The 18,067-nt window shown below is 37.3% G+C and overlaps 1 protein-coding gene across 1 annotated transcript; it reads left to right on the top strand.

The window, feature by feature from the left end:
- Positions 1 to 6,190: 6,190 nt before the first annotated feature.
- Positions 6,191 to 7,871, top strand: LOC113351617. Its single transcript, XM_026595570.1, has 2 exons — positions 6,191 to 6,745; positions 7,485 to 7,871. Exons 1-2 carry the CDS (start codon positions 6,191 to 6,193, stop codon positions 7,869 to 7,871), a joined length of 942 nt encoding a protein of 313 aa, XP_026451355.1.
- The last annotated feature ends 10,196 nt before the right edge of the window (positions 7,872 to 18,067 follow it).

The following is an 18,067-nucleotide window of genomic DNA, read 5'->3' as shown; positions in this document are numbered from 1 at the left end:
TGAGTCTGGAAAACTTATAGTAACTAAGGGCAATGATTATGTGGGTAAGGGTTATAAGACTGGGGTCTTTACAAACTTAATGTAACCTGTCCTGAAGTGAAATTGAATGATTCTTCTGCTTACATGTGTGTGTCATCGAATGTTTGGCATGGTAGACTTGGTCATGTAAATTACAAATCAATGCATAAACTGGCTAGCGTAGGCTGCATACCCAAATTCACTTTAGATAAAAGTCATAAGTGTGAGATTTGCGTAGAATCTAAGCATGCTAAGAAATCATTCAGGAAGAATGTCCAGAGAAACACTAAACCCTTAGAATTGATTCATTCAGACGTAGTTGACATGAAGTCAGTTCAAACTAGAGGTGGTAAGAAATGGTTTGTCACTTTTATAGATGATTGTACGAGGTACTGTCAGGTTTATTTGCTTAGAGGGAAGGACAATGCCTTAGAAGCCTTTAAGATATAAACGTGAAGTTGAAAACCAATTGAATGCTACCATTAAAACTTTTAGGTCTGACCGTGGTGGTGAGTATCTAATTCCTATTGGAGATTTCTGTGAAGAACATGGCATAATACATGAAACTACAGCCCCTTATTCACCTCAATCCAATGGTGTAGCTGAACGAAAGAACCGTACCCTTAAGGATATGATGAATGCCATGTTGATTAGTTCAGGATTACCTTCGAATTTGTGGGGGGAGGCTATCCTCTCAGCCAATTACATCCTGAACAGAGTACCCTTTAAAGGATCAGATAAAAGTCCATATGAGTTATGGAAAGTAAACAACCATCTTATGATTACTTCAAAGTGTGGGGGTGCTTGGCAAAGGTGGCCATCCCTCCTCCTAAGACAAATAAGATAGGACCCAAAACCGTTGATTGTGTTTTTATAGGGTATCCTGAGCATTCTAGTGCTCATAGGTTTATGGTTGTGAGTTCTGAAATTTCTGACATAGGGTTGAATACTATCATGGAGTCTAGGGATGCTGAGTTCTTTGAGAATGTTTTTCCTATGAAACGTGATTCTCGAAAGAGATGTTTAGATGATCCCCTAGAATTTCATCACCATCAGTCATTACCTTTAGAGGAAGATGAACCAGAAATAGAACCTAGAAGAGGTAAAAGGGTTAAAACTAGAAAACCTATCCTGGTTGCATTACATACCTAGCCGAGTCTGATCCTCAGACTTATAAAGAAGCCATGACTTGTCCTGAAGCTCCGTGGTGGAAAGAAGCTTCAATTAGTGAAATGGATTCCATTCGAGAAAACGGTACTTTTGAACTTGTAGATTTACCTCCAGGGTCTAAGGCCATAGGTTGTAAATGGATTTTCAAGAGAAAACGTAATATAAATGGAACTATTGAAAAATACAAGGCTAGGTTGGTAGCGAAAGGCTATAAACAGATAGAAGGTATAGACTTCTTTGATACATATTCACCAGTAAGTAGAATTAGCTCCATTAGGATGTTAATTGCTATAGCTTCTGTCCATAACCTACAGATACATCAAATGGATGTAAAAAGCGTTTTTGAATGAATTAGATGAAGAAATTTATATGGAACAACCCGAAGGATTTGTAGTTAAAGGTTGTGAAAGAAGGTTTGTAAACTGAAGAAATCTTTGTATGATTGAAACAAGCACCTAAACAGTGGCATGAGAAATTTGATCATGTGATGATTTCTAGTGGTTTTAGAATTAATGAATCTGATAAGTGTGTTTATACTAAACTTGTCAAGGATGCCTGTGTGATTGTATGCTTGTATGTTGATGATATGCTTATACTAGGTACAAACATGGATGTTATTAATACCACTAAGAAACTGTTGAATGAGAACTTTGACATGAAAGACTTAGGCCCCGCTGATGTCATATTAGGGATGAAGATTAGAAAAACTTCTAACGGCTATAGTCTGAGTCAGTCTCATTATGTTGAATCCATACGTAAGAAATATAATCAGTTTGACTGTAAACCTGTTTGTACTCCATATGATTCTTCTTGCAAACTCATGAAGAATAAGAGTATAGGTGTTAACCAACTTGAATACTCGAGAGTCATAGGAAGTCTGATGCATTTGATGAATTGTACGAGACCAGACATTTCTTATGCTCAGAGTAGGTTAAGCAGGTATACTTGTAATCCAGGGCAGAAACATTGGGATGCACTTATTAGAGTGATAAAGTACTTGAAGTACACAATGACCTTTTGTTTGAATTACGAAGGGTATCCGGCCGTCCTTAATGGATTTTGCGATGCAAACTAGATAGCAGACTCAGAGGAGTCTAAGTCTACGAGTGGATATGTATTCACTCTAGCAGGTGCGTCTGTATCTTGGAAGAGATCCAAACAGGCATGTATAGCTCGCTCAACTATGGAGTCGGAGTTTATTGCGTTAGATAAAGCATGAGAGGAGGCCGAATGGCTAAGAAACTTTTTAGAAGATATTCCTCTTTGGCATAGGCCTGTGCCAGCTATATCTATACATCGTGACAGCAAATCTGCAATAGGTAGAGCTAAGAATAACTTCTACAATGGAAAGTATATACATATGCGTAGAAGACATGATTCTTTGAAATTATTAATCTCAACAGGCGTTATTTCCATAGATTGGACAAGGTCCAAGGAGAATATCGCGGACCCTTTGACGAAAGGTTTTTCCAAGGAGATAGTTAGTAAAGCATCGAAAGGGATTGGGCTTAGGCTCAAATAATTAAACTTTCCATGAAGGATACTCAACTTTGCTGACTGGATATCCCAATATCAATGTTTCGAATGAGACAACTAATTTGTGGTGGGTAAAGATAAACACTATCAGAGAATTTCATTCTCTGTCCCTTCCTTATGGTGTTGATGTGATAGCGTGACTGCATGTGAAGGATGACTTTTAATTAAGAATGGAGCCGATTTTCTAGAGCATTATGAGAAACAGGATATGTCCAGGGCCAAAATGGACAAAACAGCACGAACTTAGCAACATTTGGAGGATATCATGCGTGGATGTTATTAGAATTACACCAAACGCTAGCAGTTCAAGACATCGCGTTCACTGTCTAGCTAGTAGTTCCGGTAACTTCTCACTAAGCAAGGTTCAAGACCTCATGGACACCTTTGCCTAAATGGTATTTTCCGTACTCCGATTTTTCGTTATTTACCGAGATTTCATTCATGTGGGGGATTGCTGGAGAAAATGAGTTATTTAATAAATGGATTTTTGGTCTTGGTGTAGTTTGATCTCATGACCTAAGGGTCTAAGGATACTCAATCATTTTTGAGTGAATGAAATGGAACCTTTAGTCCCACATTGTGGAAAACTAAAGAGGTGCTCCACTATATAACCATGTGCTCATGGATATGTTGTAAAACAATGTGGGTGGAGCGTGTGGGGCGAAAAATAAATGTTTCGACCCATGCCCATGCGCGTATACCATGCACCAAGTTCCTCTTCTGCTCGTATTTATTTTTAGCGAATTTTTCTTCAGGAAATTAATTCCAAAAATATTTTCTTAAGAGTTTTATTTGTGGGAAATTCCTTTTACGAGTTTTACTTGCTTTTGAAGAAAACCAAAACCTAATATGATTTGCAAGTATCTCATCCTATAAATATGACTCGAAATTCTGTTTTCAAAACACACAAGCAGCGACTATCTCTAGGTCTACTTTTCTTCTTGTTGTTGTTTTTTGTGCGGCGTTTTACTTCCATCCATGTTGCTGAGTTCAAGAGTGCGTAACTTGCGTTGTGCTAACTCAAGTTATATCGGGCAGTCTTATCCTGGACACATCTTCGCACGTTGGGGTTTAGCATTACTTCAGAGTATACCCCCGAACTAATGTGTTAAGGACAGCTTGTTGAACCTTTGATTCTTCCCTCATCAATTTGTTCGTGGTAGAGTTGTTTGATACGGTTCTTTATATTTATTGTTTGATACATCTGACGTTTCTTCTATTGTTGCAAGATTCCAAAAATATTAACACATTATTATTTCTTGTAACAATGGGAAAGAACGACGTTGAAAGACCACAAAAGTTTAACGGAAAGGATTTGAAGAGATGGCAATCCAAGATGCTATTTTATCTAAGCCATCATGAACTGGATTATGTACTTGTTCCACATGATGAATGCTGAAGGTTTAACTGAGGAGGCGATCGAGTATAACAAGAAGTGTAATTTTCTGGCGAAAAATCATATCATGAATGGTTTGGAAGATGCGATGTATGATTTTTACAATACTAAAGAAAATTTCAGTGCTTATGATTTATGGACTGCGTTAGAAACAAAGTATCAAGCGGAGACTGCAGGGAGCAAGAAATTTCCGGTGGCGAAGTTTATGGACTTCAAGATGACGAATGATAAGCCTGTTGTTGATTGGTTCCAAAGTGAGTTCAATAAACTTTCACATCTTCCTGGATTTAATGTGAAACTTATACCTTTACCAGAAGAAGAAGAAAGGGAGGATATATTATTGTAAGAGTGATGGGAAAATGTCTGTGACAGTAGAGAGATTAACTTATAACTTTGCGTCAGTACCCGCGAGCTCATCGGATAGTTTGATTTCGTCGGCATTACGTACTACGAATTCAGAGAAGGGCGTACTGATTGAGTTCCTGGCATGGGATAGAAGCACTTCCAGCTGCATAAAAGAAAGTAGTGAGGTACCCATTGCTTTGGTACTCGGGTAGAATAGCATTAAACTCAGAAGGGTTATAATGGAACTCCAGAACTATAAAGCAATATATACATTAACGGGTATTTGTATGACTGATGCAGCCACTTTAGAAGGATTGAAAGGTAGTGCAGTTTTGGTTTTATCCTCGATTAAGCAAACATATCAGATTGAACTAAAAAAAGAAGAATTAGATTTGACGAGGATCCCATACTTTACCACTCCAACAGAACTTTCGGAGTACAAGACGGGTAAATTGTCAGAACCCTAATCATTTTTGGCTAATTAACTTAGCTTTTCAAAGTGGTGGCAATAATTTCTACCACTATAAACAAAGCTATAGTTTAAGCAAGTGTCCCAAGAGTTGTGGGGAATCATATCAGCTGTACAGTATCCCTCACATGGTCGCTGCTTGCATGATCGTGGTCGTAGCAGTAATTTCTATGCTCATGGTCGCTGCTTGTATTTTCAACTCCATTACAAACACTAATTATTTGAACTTTGTGTTTGATGGTGGAAAATTTAAGCACAACTCTTATCATTCTTTGAGACACATTTTTTGGATGTTTCGGTTTATGATTCCTAGAGCTACGAGTTTTGTGTTTGATCGTGGTAAGTCGGTAAACGTGATATCTATATTTTTCATGGAGGAAAAGAACTCGTATTCTTTGATGAGAACTCGAAGTATAGAGCAATATATGGAGAGAATGAAGTTTTTCTTATTAGCTAACTCGAGGGCGAGTTTTTCTCAAGAAGGGGAGGATTGATGTAGGACATCTACCTGTTTTCAATGTATCAACTGTTTCAGTTGATCCAATTGTTCCGTATTAACAATGACAGTTGATCCCATTATCGTGCTACACTAATGCTGTATGAAATTGGAGCTAAATTGAAACTTACTCGTAATGGGACCGTCTCTTTTGGACCGAACCAAAAGAAAAACCGGGCTCCCGTTATCATTGGAATTTCGAGTCCCAACATCTCAAGGAAAAATATCTCACGAGTATTTGTAGTCGAAAGTGCGTAGAGAGATCCTCAACGATGATGGTTAGGTTTTTTGATTGGTGATGTATTTGGCAGGGACAAATTTGTTCAAGTTAGAAAAATATTTCAAAACCGTCCTAGTTAACGAGTAAATTAGGATTTTTACACTCCTCAAATCATGTTTTTCTCTCCCTCTAACAAAAGGCTGGTTTCAAAATCTTTAGCCTACTTTGCAAATGCCATATATCTTTTTTTTATCGGCTGCACATGCCATATATCAAATGCACCCTATGGATATTTTGTGAGTGAAAGAGGGTTGCGTCAAGGGTGCCTTATATCACCTTATCTGTTTATATTATGTTCTCAAAGTCTGTCGTGGTTAGTGAGGAAAATTGAGGAAAATGCATTATATAATGGGTATAAAATCTGTAGAAATGCTCCTATTGTGTCACACTTGATGTTTGCAGATGATCTACTCCTCTTTAGCATTTTAGACAACCAGACATCTTCATATCTATGCGGCTTGGTCTGGACAGATTGCAAATATGCAGAAATCAGTTGTCTATTTCAGTAAAGGATTTCAAGGTCACAGAAGGACTGAAGTTGCTACTATACTGGGAGTGAAGCAGATGGAGAGTACTGAGAATACTGATAAATACTTGGGACATCAGCTGGTTAAACCATCCCACTTAAATTCTTCTTTTGACTTCCTTGAAGACAAGTTTGAGACAAAAACAACTGGATGGAAGAGAGTTCATCTGTCACATGCAGGGAGAACCATGCTGATTAAAACTGAACATGGTCTTATTCCACCGTTTTATATGGCTACATATATTATTCCAAAGAAAACTATAGCACACTTGACAAGAATAACGAGAAATTTCTGGTGGGGTCATGACAAGGAGGTCAAGAAAATGCACTACATAAGTTGGGAGCAATTTGAGCTTGAAAAAGAACAAGGAGGTTTGGGGATTAGACAACTCAGAGATCTGAATAAGGCAATGATAGCAAAGATGGTTTGGAAATTCTTAAATGATGAGGATTTTTTTGGGGGGAAGATTATGAAAGCAAATTACCTGAAAAATGGTAATCTCTGGGAGGTAAAAAAAACCAACAGGTGCTCAACAACTTAGAATACAATGCTGACAGTCAGGGAAGATATGAAAGATGGGTGTTGTTGGTCAGTGGTGACTGGGGAAGACATAAATGTTTGGATTGACCCATGGGTACCGGGCCTAATAAACAACAAACCTGAGAAGACAGATGATGAGGAGAGTACAAATGTTAAGGTGAAGGAGCTCATTATTCAAGAAGAACACAGATGGGATAAAAACAAGCTTCAACAGCTGTTCAATCAAACTGAAGCTACAAAATAATGGAGATTCATGTACCTGAAGGGAATACAGATGATTATGCTGACAAACTATTATGGACCCATCATCCAAAAGGTGAGTTTTCTGCCAAGTCCTTCCTCAATACATGAATGCTATAAAGCCATCAACATCCACCAATTCTTTGTTCCTTGGAAGAAATTTTGGAATGTCAAAAATATACCGCAAAGAATTCAGATCTTTCTGTAGAGACTGCTCAAGAATGGACTTCCAGTGGCTCAAAGTATAAAGAAACACATCCATGGGATTAATGATGAATGCATATTATGCGACAGAAGTTTCGAATCTACAAAGAATCTTGTTTAACCTGTCAAACCACTCAAGCAATCCTTTTTGATTCCACTTTAAGTTTAAGAACAAGTGAGCTACTATAACTGATTACATTAAGCAATGGCTATAGGAAGGAGAAGACTGTGCTAAATTTAAGATGGTAGCTTGCTTTTGGTAGGCTATATGGAAAGTAAGAAATGTTGTGGTTTTCAACAAAGAAAGATGTTACATAAACTCTGTCATCAAAGAAACAATGTATTGGTATAACATGGAGGTTACTGTTGATGAGACTGAGACCATGTCAACTGAGAATGATTATTTGGAGTCTATTAATGACATTTGGGAACCCCCTGATGAGAATAGAATCAAAATTAATTTTGATGGTGCTGCTGGGCCTAAGGGTTATGCATGTGGAGCTGTCGCGAGAGATAATGTTGCTGCATTTCAGGGCAGCATGAATAGATACTTCACTTACTGCACGGCTATTGAGGCTGAGGCGTACGAGGCTTTGCTAGCAGTGGAATTGGCGGAAAGAAAGGCTTTCAGAAATATTGTGATTGAATGAGACTTGTTGGTGGTTATAAATGCGCTTAAGCACAGGCAATACAACCTAATTGGCGTATTCAGAACACGATAAACAAAGTCAAAGATCGCACTGCAAGACTCAATTTTGTGGAATTCAGTTATATCAAAAAGTCTGCCAATAATGTGGCACATAGTTTAACAGCTTTGGTTGATGATACTCACTCCTCTAACGAGTGGCTCTCTTCTCCTCCTTCTTGTATTGCTCAAATCATTGAGATTGAGCATTCTATTACTAGCTAGTTCCCTTTGTTTTCTTGTTTTTCTTTTTTCCCCTTAAAAAAAATGCACCATATGGTCCCTATCTAATCTACCAACATTTCCTATCTTCTCTGTCCCATACTAATAAAAATGAAATGAAGGTATTCACTAGATAAGAAATGATATCTTTCATGGGCTCTGCTCCGTTATTGTGATGTTACAAAGTCCAAAAATTGTTCTGATGCACTTTCAAATTCATCCTAGAAATCCTAGAAATTTTTAGTCTACAATCATCAATCTACTAAATACTTTCATCAATATCATCATCAATTTGTGCAACTTCATCATAATTTTCGGTACCAATTATTCTCAGGAAAGAAACAACATTAACAGCAGTACTCAAAATAAAGAAAGCTTCATACGAGCACCTTATTCATCATTCTTACAAACCAAAAAACTAAGACCCATTACCAACATCATTATCAGCAACCCAAAGTTACAGACACCATTGAATTTGCAAAACAATAACTATCCAATACCTATCCCACAACTACTACCATTTCCAACTGTTTTCCAAAACTAGCAACAAAAAAACCTTCATATAAAGACGGACGAAAAGAAAATAAGAACAACCTTACCATCATCCACAAAAAGATTCAGAAAACTAGAAGCAAGTATCGAGAAAGCCATTTTTAAAAAAAACTTGTTGATCATTGTCAAACTTTTCTCAAGGTCTGGAAATTTGGATGCTTTCGATACTCTAGAAGAGAACCTTAGAAGTCATCTTCATTGTAGCCCTAATGCTCTTCCTCCTCATATTGTGCATTGTAATCACTTTATGATGAAGCAGGAGAAGTTTGATCATCTCCAGATGAAGTACTCTCATCGCTATCTTCATTCTCATCATCCTCATCACTTGCAGCATCCAAAAGCTTTTCATCATCATCACTGGGTTCTCCCTCACGCATGGTCTTGGAAAAGATCTTCATATTGGCTCTCTCATCATCAAACCGTCTGTGAAGTTTCCACTCATGATACCTCTTCATCCCTTCTTATCTTCTGCGACATCTGAATCCTCCTCACTTGTATCAACTTCTTCAACCGGATACTCAAACCCATCATCAGAACCCTCTACTTCAGAATCACTCTCAATGCACTACCATACCTTTTACACTCCTCGTACCTTTGAGATATTTCTTTTTCCTTTTGATCAACCCTTGCAAAATGTTTTGGCTTCCAAGCAGCAAATAAGCATCAAGTTCTTCTTTCTCTCTTCTCTCCCTTTCCTCCTTCTCTCTCTGACGAAGGGCCAATTCCTATGCATGTCTGTTTATCTCCCCCTGAATCTCATTCGTCAATCTCTCTAAATCTTCTCTTCCTACTGAAAATGCAAGGCTTTTGGCCTGGTTATACTCTAATGAATTAGCAGGATCGACTGGAATGGGGTTATCGGAGTTCGCCATCTTTCTCTTTAATCTCCTTAAATTTTTTATCTTCTAGGAAATTTGATAATGGTTGCGCTAATCCCTTTACAAACCACACTTTTAAAGACCACATTGTGCCTATTAACTTCCATTTATGGCATTTGGTTAAAAGTATTGTCGCTTGGTTATTCACGTCCGTTCAAAGCCATGTGTATTTTTTTCAATCTCAGAACCATAATTACCCTATAAAACCCTACTTTCAAAACCTAAACGCTTCATTAACCATTATTACTTTTGGAACTGTCATTAAGAGGAGTATTGGTAGGTCATCTAATTTTGAGAAGTTTACTTCGGTTTTAATATTATTTTTTTTATGCAGATTCGGAGTAAGAAGCACCTGTCGAGAGGCACCATTGGCACTTGGGGTATGTATTCCAGTTGGGTTATCTCCATGTCAAACCTAGGACTCATACCAAATTTCCCTCCAAAAAATCAAGCCTTCTCTCAGAACCCGGAATCAAGAAGTAACAAAATCAAACCTGCCCAACCTTGTGCTTTAATCACACTTGACTTCTTATACATATATCCTCGTATACACAAGAGATAATACAAGCCAATTTATTGCTTACCAACTTTGTATTTCATCATGCTTACGCACCAATTATACGCATCTGAAGCAATATTTTCTTGGATTATCAAATATAGTGTAGTTTTGGACTGGTGTTACCAATCCCACGTGCACAGAAAGATTCAATCCCTTTCACTATTCCAAATAAATGTGGGGGAAGGGGACAGATTATAAAGGCTTTCAACCCAAAAGTAAGAACAGAAAAATACCAAGAATGTTACACCATTCCTCATCTGAACACCTTTCAAATCTTGTTCAACAATCCTAGAACCCTCTTTTTAAGGTTCAAACCCCACTAAAAGATAACTTTTGCTTTCATCTCTACATCATGATAGTTTTCCAATACCATCAGAGGTGTACCAATGCTAGATTCCTTTCTATTAATCTCCATATAATATTTTTTACTCCAGCCTCTTCAATCTACATTCTTATTCTTGTCCAATTTATAAATTACATGGATATCTCTGGATTACCTGATACTACTCATACTCCACACTTTGATATTCAAAACCTCACTACTCAAATGGCAGAAAAATTAACTCTACTTTCATCTCTATCTGAGCCAGTTTTCATTAATAAAACAATCATCTTAGCTGAATCAGATAACAATTGGAAGTGGTGTATGGTTGGTAATCTCTGCTGTGAAACCCTTGTACCCACCTTTTGAATACGTTATTAAATCTGTAATCAATGGCCCCTTGCTCAAACTTCTACTGTCACAACTTTCAGTGGAATAAGGAATAGAGTACTCATAAGGTTTCTAGCAGAAGATGACTTTAACAGAATTAATTCTCAAAGACCCTGGTTTGTCTGTGGTTACTTAATGGTTCTCAAAGTAGTTCCTCCAACTGGTTGGCTTGCAAACTATCAATTTTTCTTTACTGAAGAACTCATGTGGTTTATTTTATGTAACATCCCAAAGGAATGCACCGAGTTTGAAGATCTGCAGAAGCTCACTTTCAAGATGGGAGAATTGATTGAAGCTCAAAATCCATTTGGAAACCACCCTCTAAAGAAGAATTTTAAAGTCCCTGTTAGAGTTCCAGTTCAAAAGAATCTCCCTTCTGGCATCCCCCTTTTTACCGGTGGAAGAACTCAACCATTTCTGGTTGAATGTAAATATGCTAAGGTCCCACGATACTTCTGTACTTCTTTTCATGTGCTGGATCATAAGGATGCTAATTGTCCTACATGGAAGCTAAAGCATAAGTCTATTAAGAAAGCAGCTTCCTCTAACTAAAAATACTCTCAGCTGTGTCCAAGCTTATGATGCTATAAAAAGTAGTAGAAAAACCAGCTTTTACCTCTTCTAATCAATCAAAAGATACTATCATGTCCCAAAGTGATATAGTTCCAGATACTCAGGATGACATCTGCTGATCCTGGAAATGATAAAGGTAAATCTAAGGAGAACGCTCACCACCATGAGAAAACTATTCAAAAGGGATTAGGAGCAACCTCCAAATGGGTCCCTTTGTCAATCGATATGCTCTGAAAATCTTTGATGTTGGTCTGATTCAACATAACTTAACTCAAATAAATAATGGGTTACCTGTTATTTTTAAGTAAGTTACGACTCAGAATGTTATCCCTGAATCGGTGAATCGTGATCCTATTCTACCTCTAGCTCTTCAATGAGATTAAAAAAAAGCAGTCGTGCCAACTCAGACTCCTATCATCACTACAGGAGAAGTAATTTCTGCAGCTGCTGAGCATGATGCTTTATCAAACCTAAAAAGAAAAATCAATCCAAGGGCCGATTTGAGGAAACACACTAGAGCTAGTTCTTCTACTTTAACTAGAATAGTGGTTAGTCATAAACAACATGAAGTGTCTGAACCGGATTATGCTCAACTATGTCCTCTTATCACTATATTGAGAGATTTACCCACTATCATCTTATCAAATTGTACCCTCAACACCCATTCGCGGGTTGATCCTTATGGTAGTTATAATGTTCATGTCGACGAATCCCCAAGTAATAATGGTGTATGCAATAATTCTCTTCATAATGTTGCTACTCTGAGTCTCGATTCTACTCAAGATATTTCTCAAATGGGTGGTTCTAGCAATTATCAGCTAGGTGATAGTTTTGCTCCTACCACTCAGGTAAACTTAAATCCTTCTCCCCCTGTTATTGACAATATTAATATTTCTAATTCTATCAATCATTTCCCTGTCAACAATGTCAACATGGTTTGCAGGAATATTAGAGGATTTGGAAAGAGAACTGCGAATAAAGAACTTAGTCTGTTATGTGGAAACATAAACCCTGATATCATTTTCTGTCGAGAACAAAAATGATTAAAGATTTGACTGCTAGAAGATTAAGGAACATGGGTTTTCCTTGAACTTTTAATGTCCCAAGTATTGGGAGGAGTGGTGGTCTTGTGCTTGATTGTAAAAAAGAGATCCACCTGAACATTATTTCATCCATCTTGAGGGGTATCTATTTCACATCCTCAAACATCATTCACTCTAAACTTTGTCACATACACTTCATATATGGTGAACCTAATATTAGTCTAAGACAATCCTTTTGGTATAACCAATGCCGGTTACCTCCAACACCACTAGATGACCCAGTTTTCTTTGTAGGAGATTTTAATGCCCTCTTAGACACCGAGGATAAGAATGGTGGTCTAGAAGTTGATGACTCCGATTTTGAATACTTTAGAAATTTGGGGATTTTAGAAAAATGCCACACTTTGGTTTTCCGGTTTAAGAAAGTGCCACAGTTTTTTTCAATATATATAAAATGCCACTCACGTTATTAAATCTGTTAAGGCCTACCTAACTGGTCATTTATCATTGATTTGGTCAATTTTTAACTATGCATTACTTATTTATCCTCCCACTCTCTAATAGTTTATCACATTTCTGTTCCTCGAATCTGCACAATAGAGAAGAACTATACCATTCTTCTTCGACTGGATCAAGCCAACTCCGTTCAAATTGATATGACGTCTTCTTTGTTGTCTCTCGGCAGTCAAGATACTCTCAAAAATTCGGAAGCTGAAGCCTGAAGGTGGTGGTTGTATTTCGGATCTTAGCCGTGAATGAAGATGGAATTTGGGGGATCTCTGCATGTGATTGAACTGGGTTTCTGGGCTTTGGAATGTATTGATTTTGGGGTCTTGATCGAGAATCAAGTGGCAGCAACATCAGTGATTTTGGGGTCTTGATCGAGAAGCAATTCATATGTTTATTTGAATTTCAATCGAGCATTTAGGGTTTTATCAATTTGTGGAGCTATTGCCGTTGAGTTTGTGAGATGAATGACTCGGATTGGTGATATTATAGAGTTTGTGTATGATTACATTCTTGGATCTGTATCTTGTTCGTATTTACAAGGAAGATTTACAGGGAAGATCTGTATCACATACATATACCGTAAACAACATGTTTGTATTAAGTTCACGACTAGTTCTGTTATTAGTGTCAACCTCACTAGCTCTACACTCTAAATCTAACAGTAAATATTGAGTTTAGTTGGGGAAGAAGATGAAAAATATTAGATTTATGGTTCAAATCGGTAATGACTCGTATCACTAAGTCGATTTGAATCAATCCTAGTTAGATGATTTGGGGGCTTAAATGTCTTTTACTAGGACTGATTTACTGCCACATAGGCACTAACGGAAGTTAACGGTTTTCTCACAAAAACTGGATGGAAAAGGTCAAGAGTGTGGCATTTAATAAATTCTGAAGAAAAAAACAGTGACACTTTCTTAAACATGAAATTGGAAGTGTAGTACTTTATAAAAAGCCCCTAGAAATTTTTGTTCTGTGTTTTAACTTTCATGACCCTGGTTTTAATGGTCATAGGTTTACTTGGTCCAATATGCAACAAGGTCCTGATATTATTCTTGAAAGATTCGGTAGATGTCTTATTAATCAACCTGCTGAAGTTTTATTTCCTAAACTTTGTGTCAAAAATCTACCTAGAGACTCTTCTGATCACTGCCCCATGCATATAGGTTTTAACTTTGAAGATATTTGTATGTCTAGGCCATTTCACTTCATGGCTATGTGGATTGAAGACCCCATTTGTAGAGATATTATAGATAATTTTTGGTCTGTAAATGTGATAGCTCCCCTGCCTATAGGCTTAAAGCTAAACTCCTGTGCACCAAGAAAGGTCTTAGAGATTGGAACAAATCCTCCTTTGATAATATTCAAACCAGTATATCTACTACCAGGGAAGAGTTAGTTGATATCCAAACTTCCAATCCTACAAATTCTAGCTCTATAGCTAGACTTAGATCTAGATTAGAGTACCTATACAATCTAGAGGAACTCTACTGGAAGGACAAGTCTAGAGAGGTCTGGCTTATGGAAGGTGACAGAAACTCACCTTATTTCCATAGAGTTACCCTCTTTAGAAGAAAGAGAAATGCTATTAGTTGGATTAAGGATTCATCTGATACTATTCTAACTGATAGAAATAGTATTGGTACTTCCTTTATAAATTACTTTAAAACTCTTTATTCTTCCCATCCCAAACAATTCCAAGATGAAATCCTTTAAGACCTTCCTGTCAAGTTCTCAGAAGCTGATAATGATCATCTAAACTCTCATCTTTCCCCAGAGGAGATAAAGAATAATATTTTCCAAATGGGAGTAGAAAAGGCTCCAGGACCTGATGGCTTCACTGGTCTTTTTTATCAAATGCATTGGGATATTTTTGAGGAGGTTGTCATTGATATGACCCAGACTTGCTTTAGAACTAGAAATATAGCAAAAGTTTTTAACCATACTAATATTGCTCTTATCCCAAAAATGCCTCTTGCTGAGTTGGTTTCTCAGTATAGACCTATAGGTCTGTGTAATTTCATTTATAAAATCCTTTTCAAAACTTTAGCCAATAGATTGAAGCCTTTTATGAATAACATAATTTCCCAAAATCAAAGTGTCTTTATACCTAAGAGGAGTATTTCTGAGAATATTCTTCTAGCTAATGAGGCTATACATGATGTCAATCACAATGACAAAACTGAATGCATTGCTGCCATAAAACTTGATATGTCCAAAGCTTATGATAAGCTGGAGTGGTCTTTTCTTGAAAATGTTTTTAAAAAATGGGGTTGTCTGATTACTGGATAAAACTTATTAACTAGTGTGTTTCTTCTATTTTTTACTTTATCCTCCTCAATGGTAGCCTCACTGGTTTTTTCAAACCAGAAAGAGGTCTGAGGCAGGGAGACCCTCTATCCCCTTATCTTTATATCATTTTCTCTGAGGCTCTATCTTCTTACATTGATACCATGTCTACTAAGGGATTGGTTGAAGGAACAAAAGTGTGTAAAGATGCTCCATCTATGACACACCTTTTGTTTGCTGATGATTCCCTCCTTTTTTTCTAAAGCCACTATTAAGGATTTTCAGACTATCAAAGAGTTTCTTCAAAAATACTGCTTAGCCTATGGTTAAGAAATAAATTTTGATAAATCTGGAATCCTCTTTAGTAGGAAAATTCCTGAACATAGGAAAGCTCAACTTGCCAATATTCTAGATATCCAAAACAGAGACTTAGGAGAAATGTATCTTGGTACCCCTACAGTGTTTCAAGCTTCTAAATCAAAAGGTGGTCTGGGTTTTACGAAAGCTGAGGTAAATAACTTGGCTATGCTTGCTAGAAATGCTTAGATAATTATTGAAAATCCTAATTGTATGTTAGCTATTGTTCTTAAAGCTAAGTACTTCCCTAGAACTGATTTCTTGAATGCCAAGTGCACTAGTAAGTGTTGTTGGACCTGGAAGTGTATGCATGCTATTAAGGAGTTGATCAAACCTTTGATATCCTGGATTGTAGGGGGTGGTCAATTTATTGATCCTTGGTATGATAAATGGATCCCCAACTTGGATTCTGCTACACCAAACCCCTTAGTCCCACCTGATCCCAATGTTAAAGTCTTATACTTCATTAATAATCAGACTAGAACTTGGGATGTTAATAAACTAAATACTCACTTTGATAATGCTTCTGTTAAGAAGATTATCACTATTCCCTTAATCCAGTTATGTACTCCTGATAGGAGGGCTTGGGAACTTTCAAAGAATGGTATATTTTCCTCTAAGTATGCCTACATGGGAATTAGAGGTCTTAGGCCCTCCCCATGCGTCAATATTTGGAAGCGCATTTGGAAGATTAGGGTTCCTTACAGAATCCAAATCTTTCTCTGGAAAGCTTCTAGAAATGCTCTACCTGCTAGAACTATTTTACATACTAGAATGACCATGCATAGTGTTGATTGTGCCAGATGCACATATCCTCATGAGTCTGTCATGCATGCTTTAGTCCTCTGCCTCTTTTCTAGTCGGGTTTGGTTTCTCAGTTCTCTTTGTGTTAACACTCAGATTTTTTAAAATAATTCTTCCATTGATTGGTTAGTTTTTTGGCTTACTGACCCTGTGTCTAAACTTCCTGATGAAGATCAATGTTTCTTTGTTACTATTCTTTGTTCTATCTGGAGTAGTAAAAATTACCTTGTTTTCCAAATCCTTATAGAAATTCACATAGCAGTCTTAGCTAGAGATAGAGTTATGCTCTTGACCAGGAAACCTTGCTTAACTATATCCCTACTACCTCTGTTAGTCTATGTGACAAATGGATGCCCCCTCATTTGGTTGGATTTAATGTAATACTGATGGGGATTATGATGATATCTCTGGAGATAATAGTGCAGGATATGTGGTGCGGGTCTTCGAAAGCAAATCTTCCTTTTGTGCTTACCTATTTTTTGAAGTAAAACCTGCTGAAGAAGCTGAAGCCAGAGCTATTTGGGCAGTCTTGAAGAAATCTAAGGAGGAAAAATTCGCCCACATTATCGTTGAAAGTGATGCTAAAGGTTTCATTGATAAATTTTCATCTGGTCTTTTTGATGGAGACTCAAGAACGAATATTATCTTTAAGGACATTCTATTTCTCTCTTCTAGTTTAGTAACTTGTGTTTTTCTTACCAACTTCTTTATTGTAATTTTGTTGCACATGAGCATGATCAATGGGAAAAATTGAACAATTCCTCTATGTACTGGTATTTTCTTCCACTTTGGATTATACCAAATGTTGAGGGGGATCATTAGCCTTTCTGAAGGCCGTTATCTATCAAAAAAAAAAAAGAATTGATATCTTGTTGTTTGTGGGTGAAAACCGTTTCTGCTGATTTTGGTAATTTTGGGTGTGTGGATGAGAAACGAATCTAAACCCTAAATAATGCACTGCACGGGAGTACTTTTGATTCGAGAGATCAATCTGTACAATCCTGGCCTAAACCAAGAAATGGCCGTTTCAGGCTTGCTTCGGTCACAAAGTGAAGGAGAAGGGTTGGTCTTAGGGAGGGAAGCGAAGAGAGTGTTGAGACTAGAATAGTTGATTCTGAAGGTATGATTGTTTATGACTTGTATCTGAAAGTAGAACTGGCTAGCAGAATGGAAAGCTATCAGGTGATTTCTAGATACTGTGTTGTTGCCGACCCAAAACTTATTGTTTGGTGAAAATAGGTGAAGCCTATTTATACAAGTCATATTGAAACGTACCCTGGTCTCATAGGAAGTGAAACAATTGAGTGGTGGAAGAAAAGGGTAACGTGTAACTGTATGACGTTATGCTTCCATGATGAAGGAAGTGAATTCGTGTAACCGTCAGGAGTTATGCTTCCATGATGAAGGAAATGAATTCGTTTACACCGTTACTTTTTACCACCACTAATTGTCCTATTTCATGACGCTTTCTTGTAACGGGCGCATTGCACGCCGCACGCTGTAAACCGCCAGACCAATACCCTGATGAGCATCCCCCAGTTTGTGACGTATTTGATGTCTCGAGTGTTTTCGTGGAAAACATTTAGCACTTCGCTACGTGCGGCAAGTCAAAGTCAAGGGACTTACCGTAGGAAAATAGAATGTAATGCTATTAGGCTCGTT

The sequence above is a fragment of the Papaver somniferum genome, chromosome 2 (assembly GCF_003573695.1).
Source record: "Papaver somniferum cultivar HN1 chromosome 2, ASM357369v1, whole genome shotgun sequence".
Lineage (NCBI taxonomy): Eukaryota > Viridiplantae > Streptophyta > Magnoliopsida > Ranunculales > Papaveraceae > Papaver > Papaver somniferum.
This window is presented reverse-complemented; position numbering and strand designations above follow the sequence as displayed.

Coding starts and splice junctions, on each gene's coding strand:
- LOC113351617 (XM_026595570.1), top strand. CDS start 6,191: ATGCAGAAATCAGTTGTCTATTTCAGTAAAGGATTTCAAGGTCACAGA. Junction 6,746..7,484: donor AAAATGGTAATCTCTGGGAG/GTAAAAAAAACC, acceptor TGCTTTTGGTAG/GCTATATGGAAAGTAAGAAA.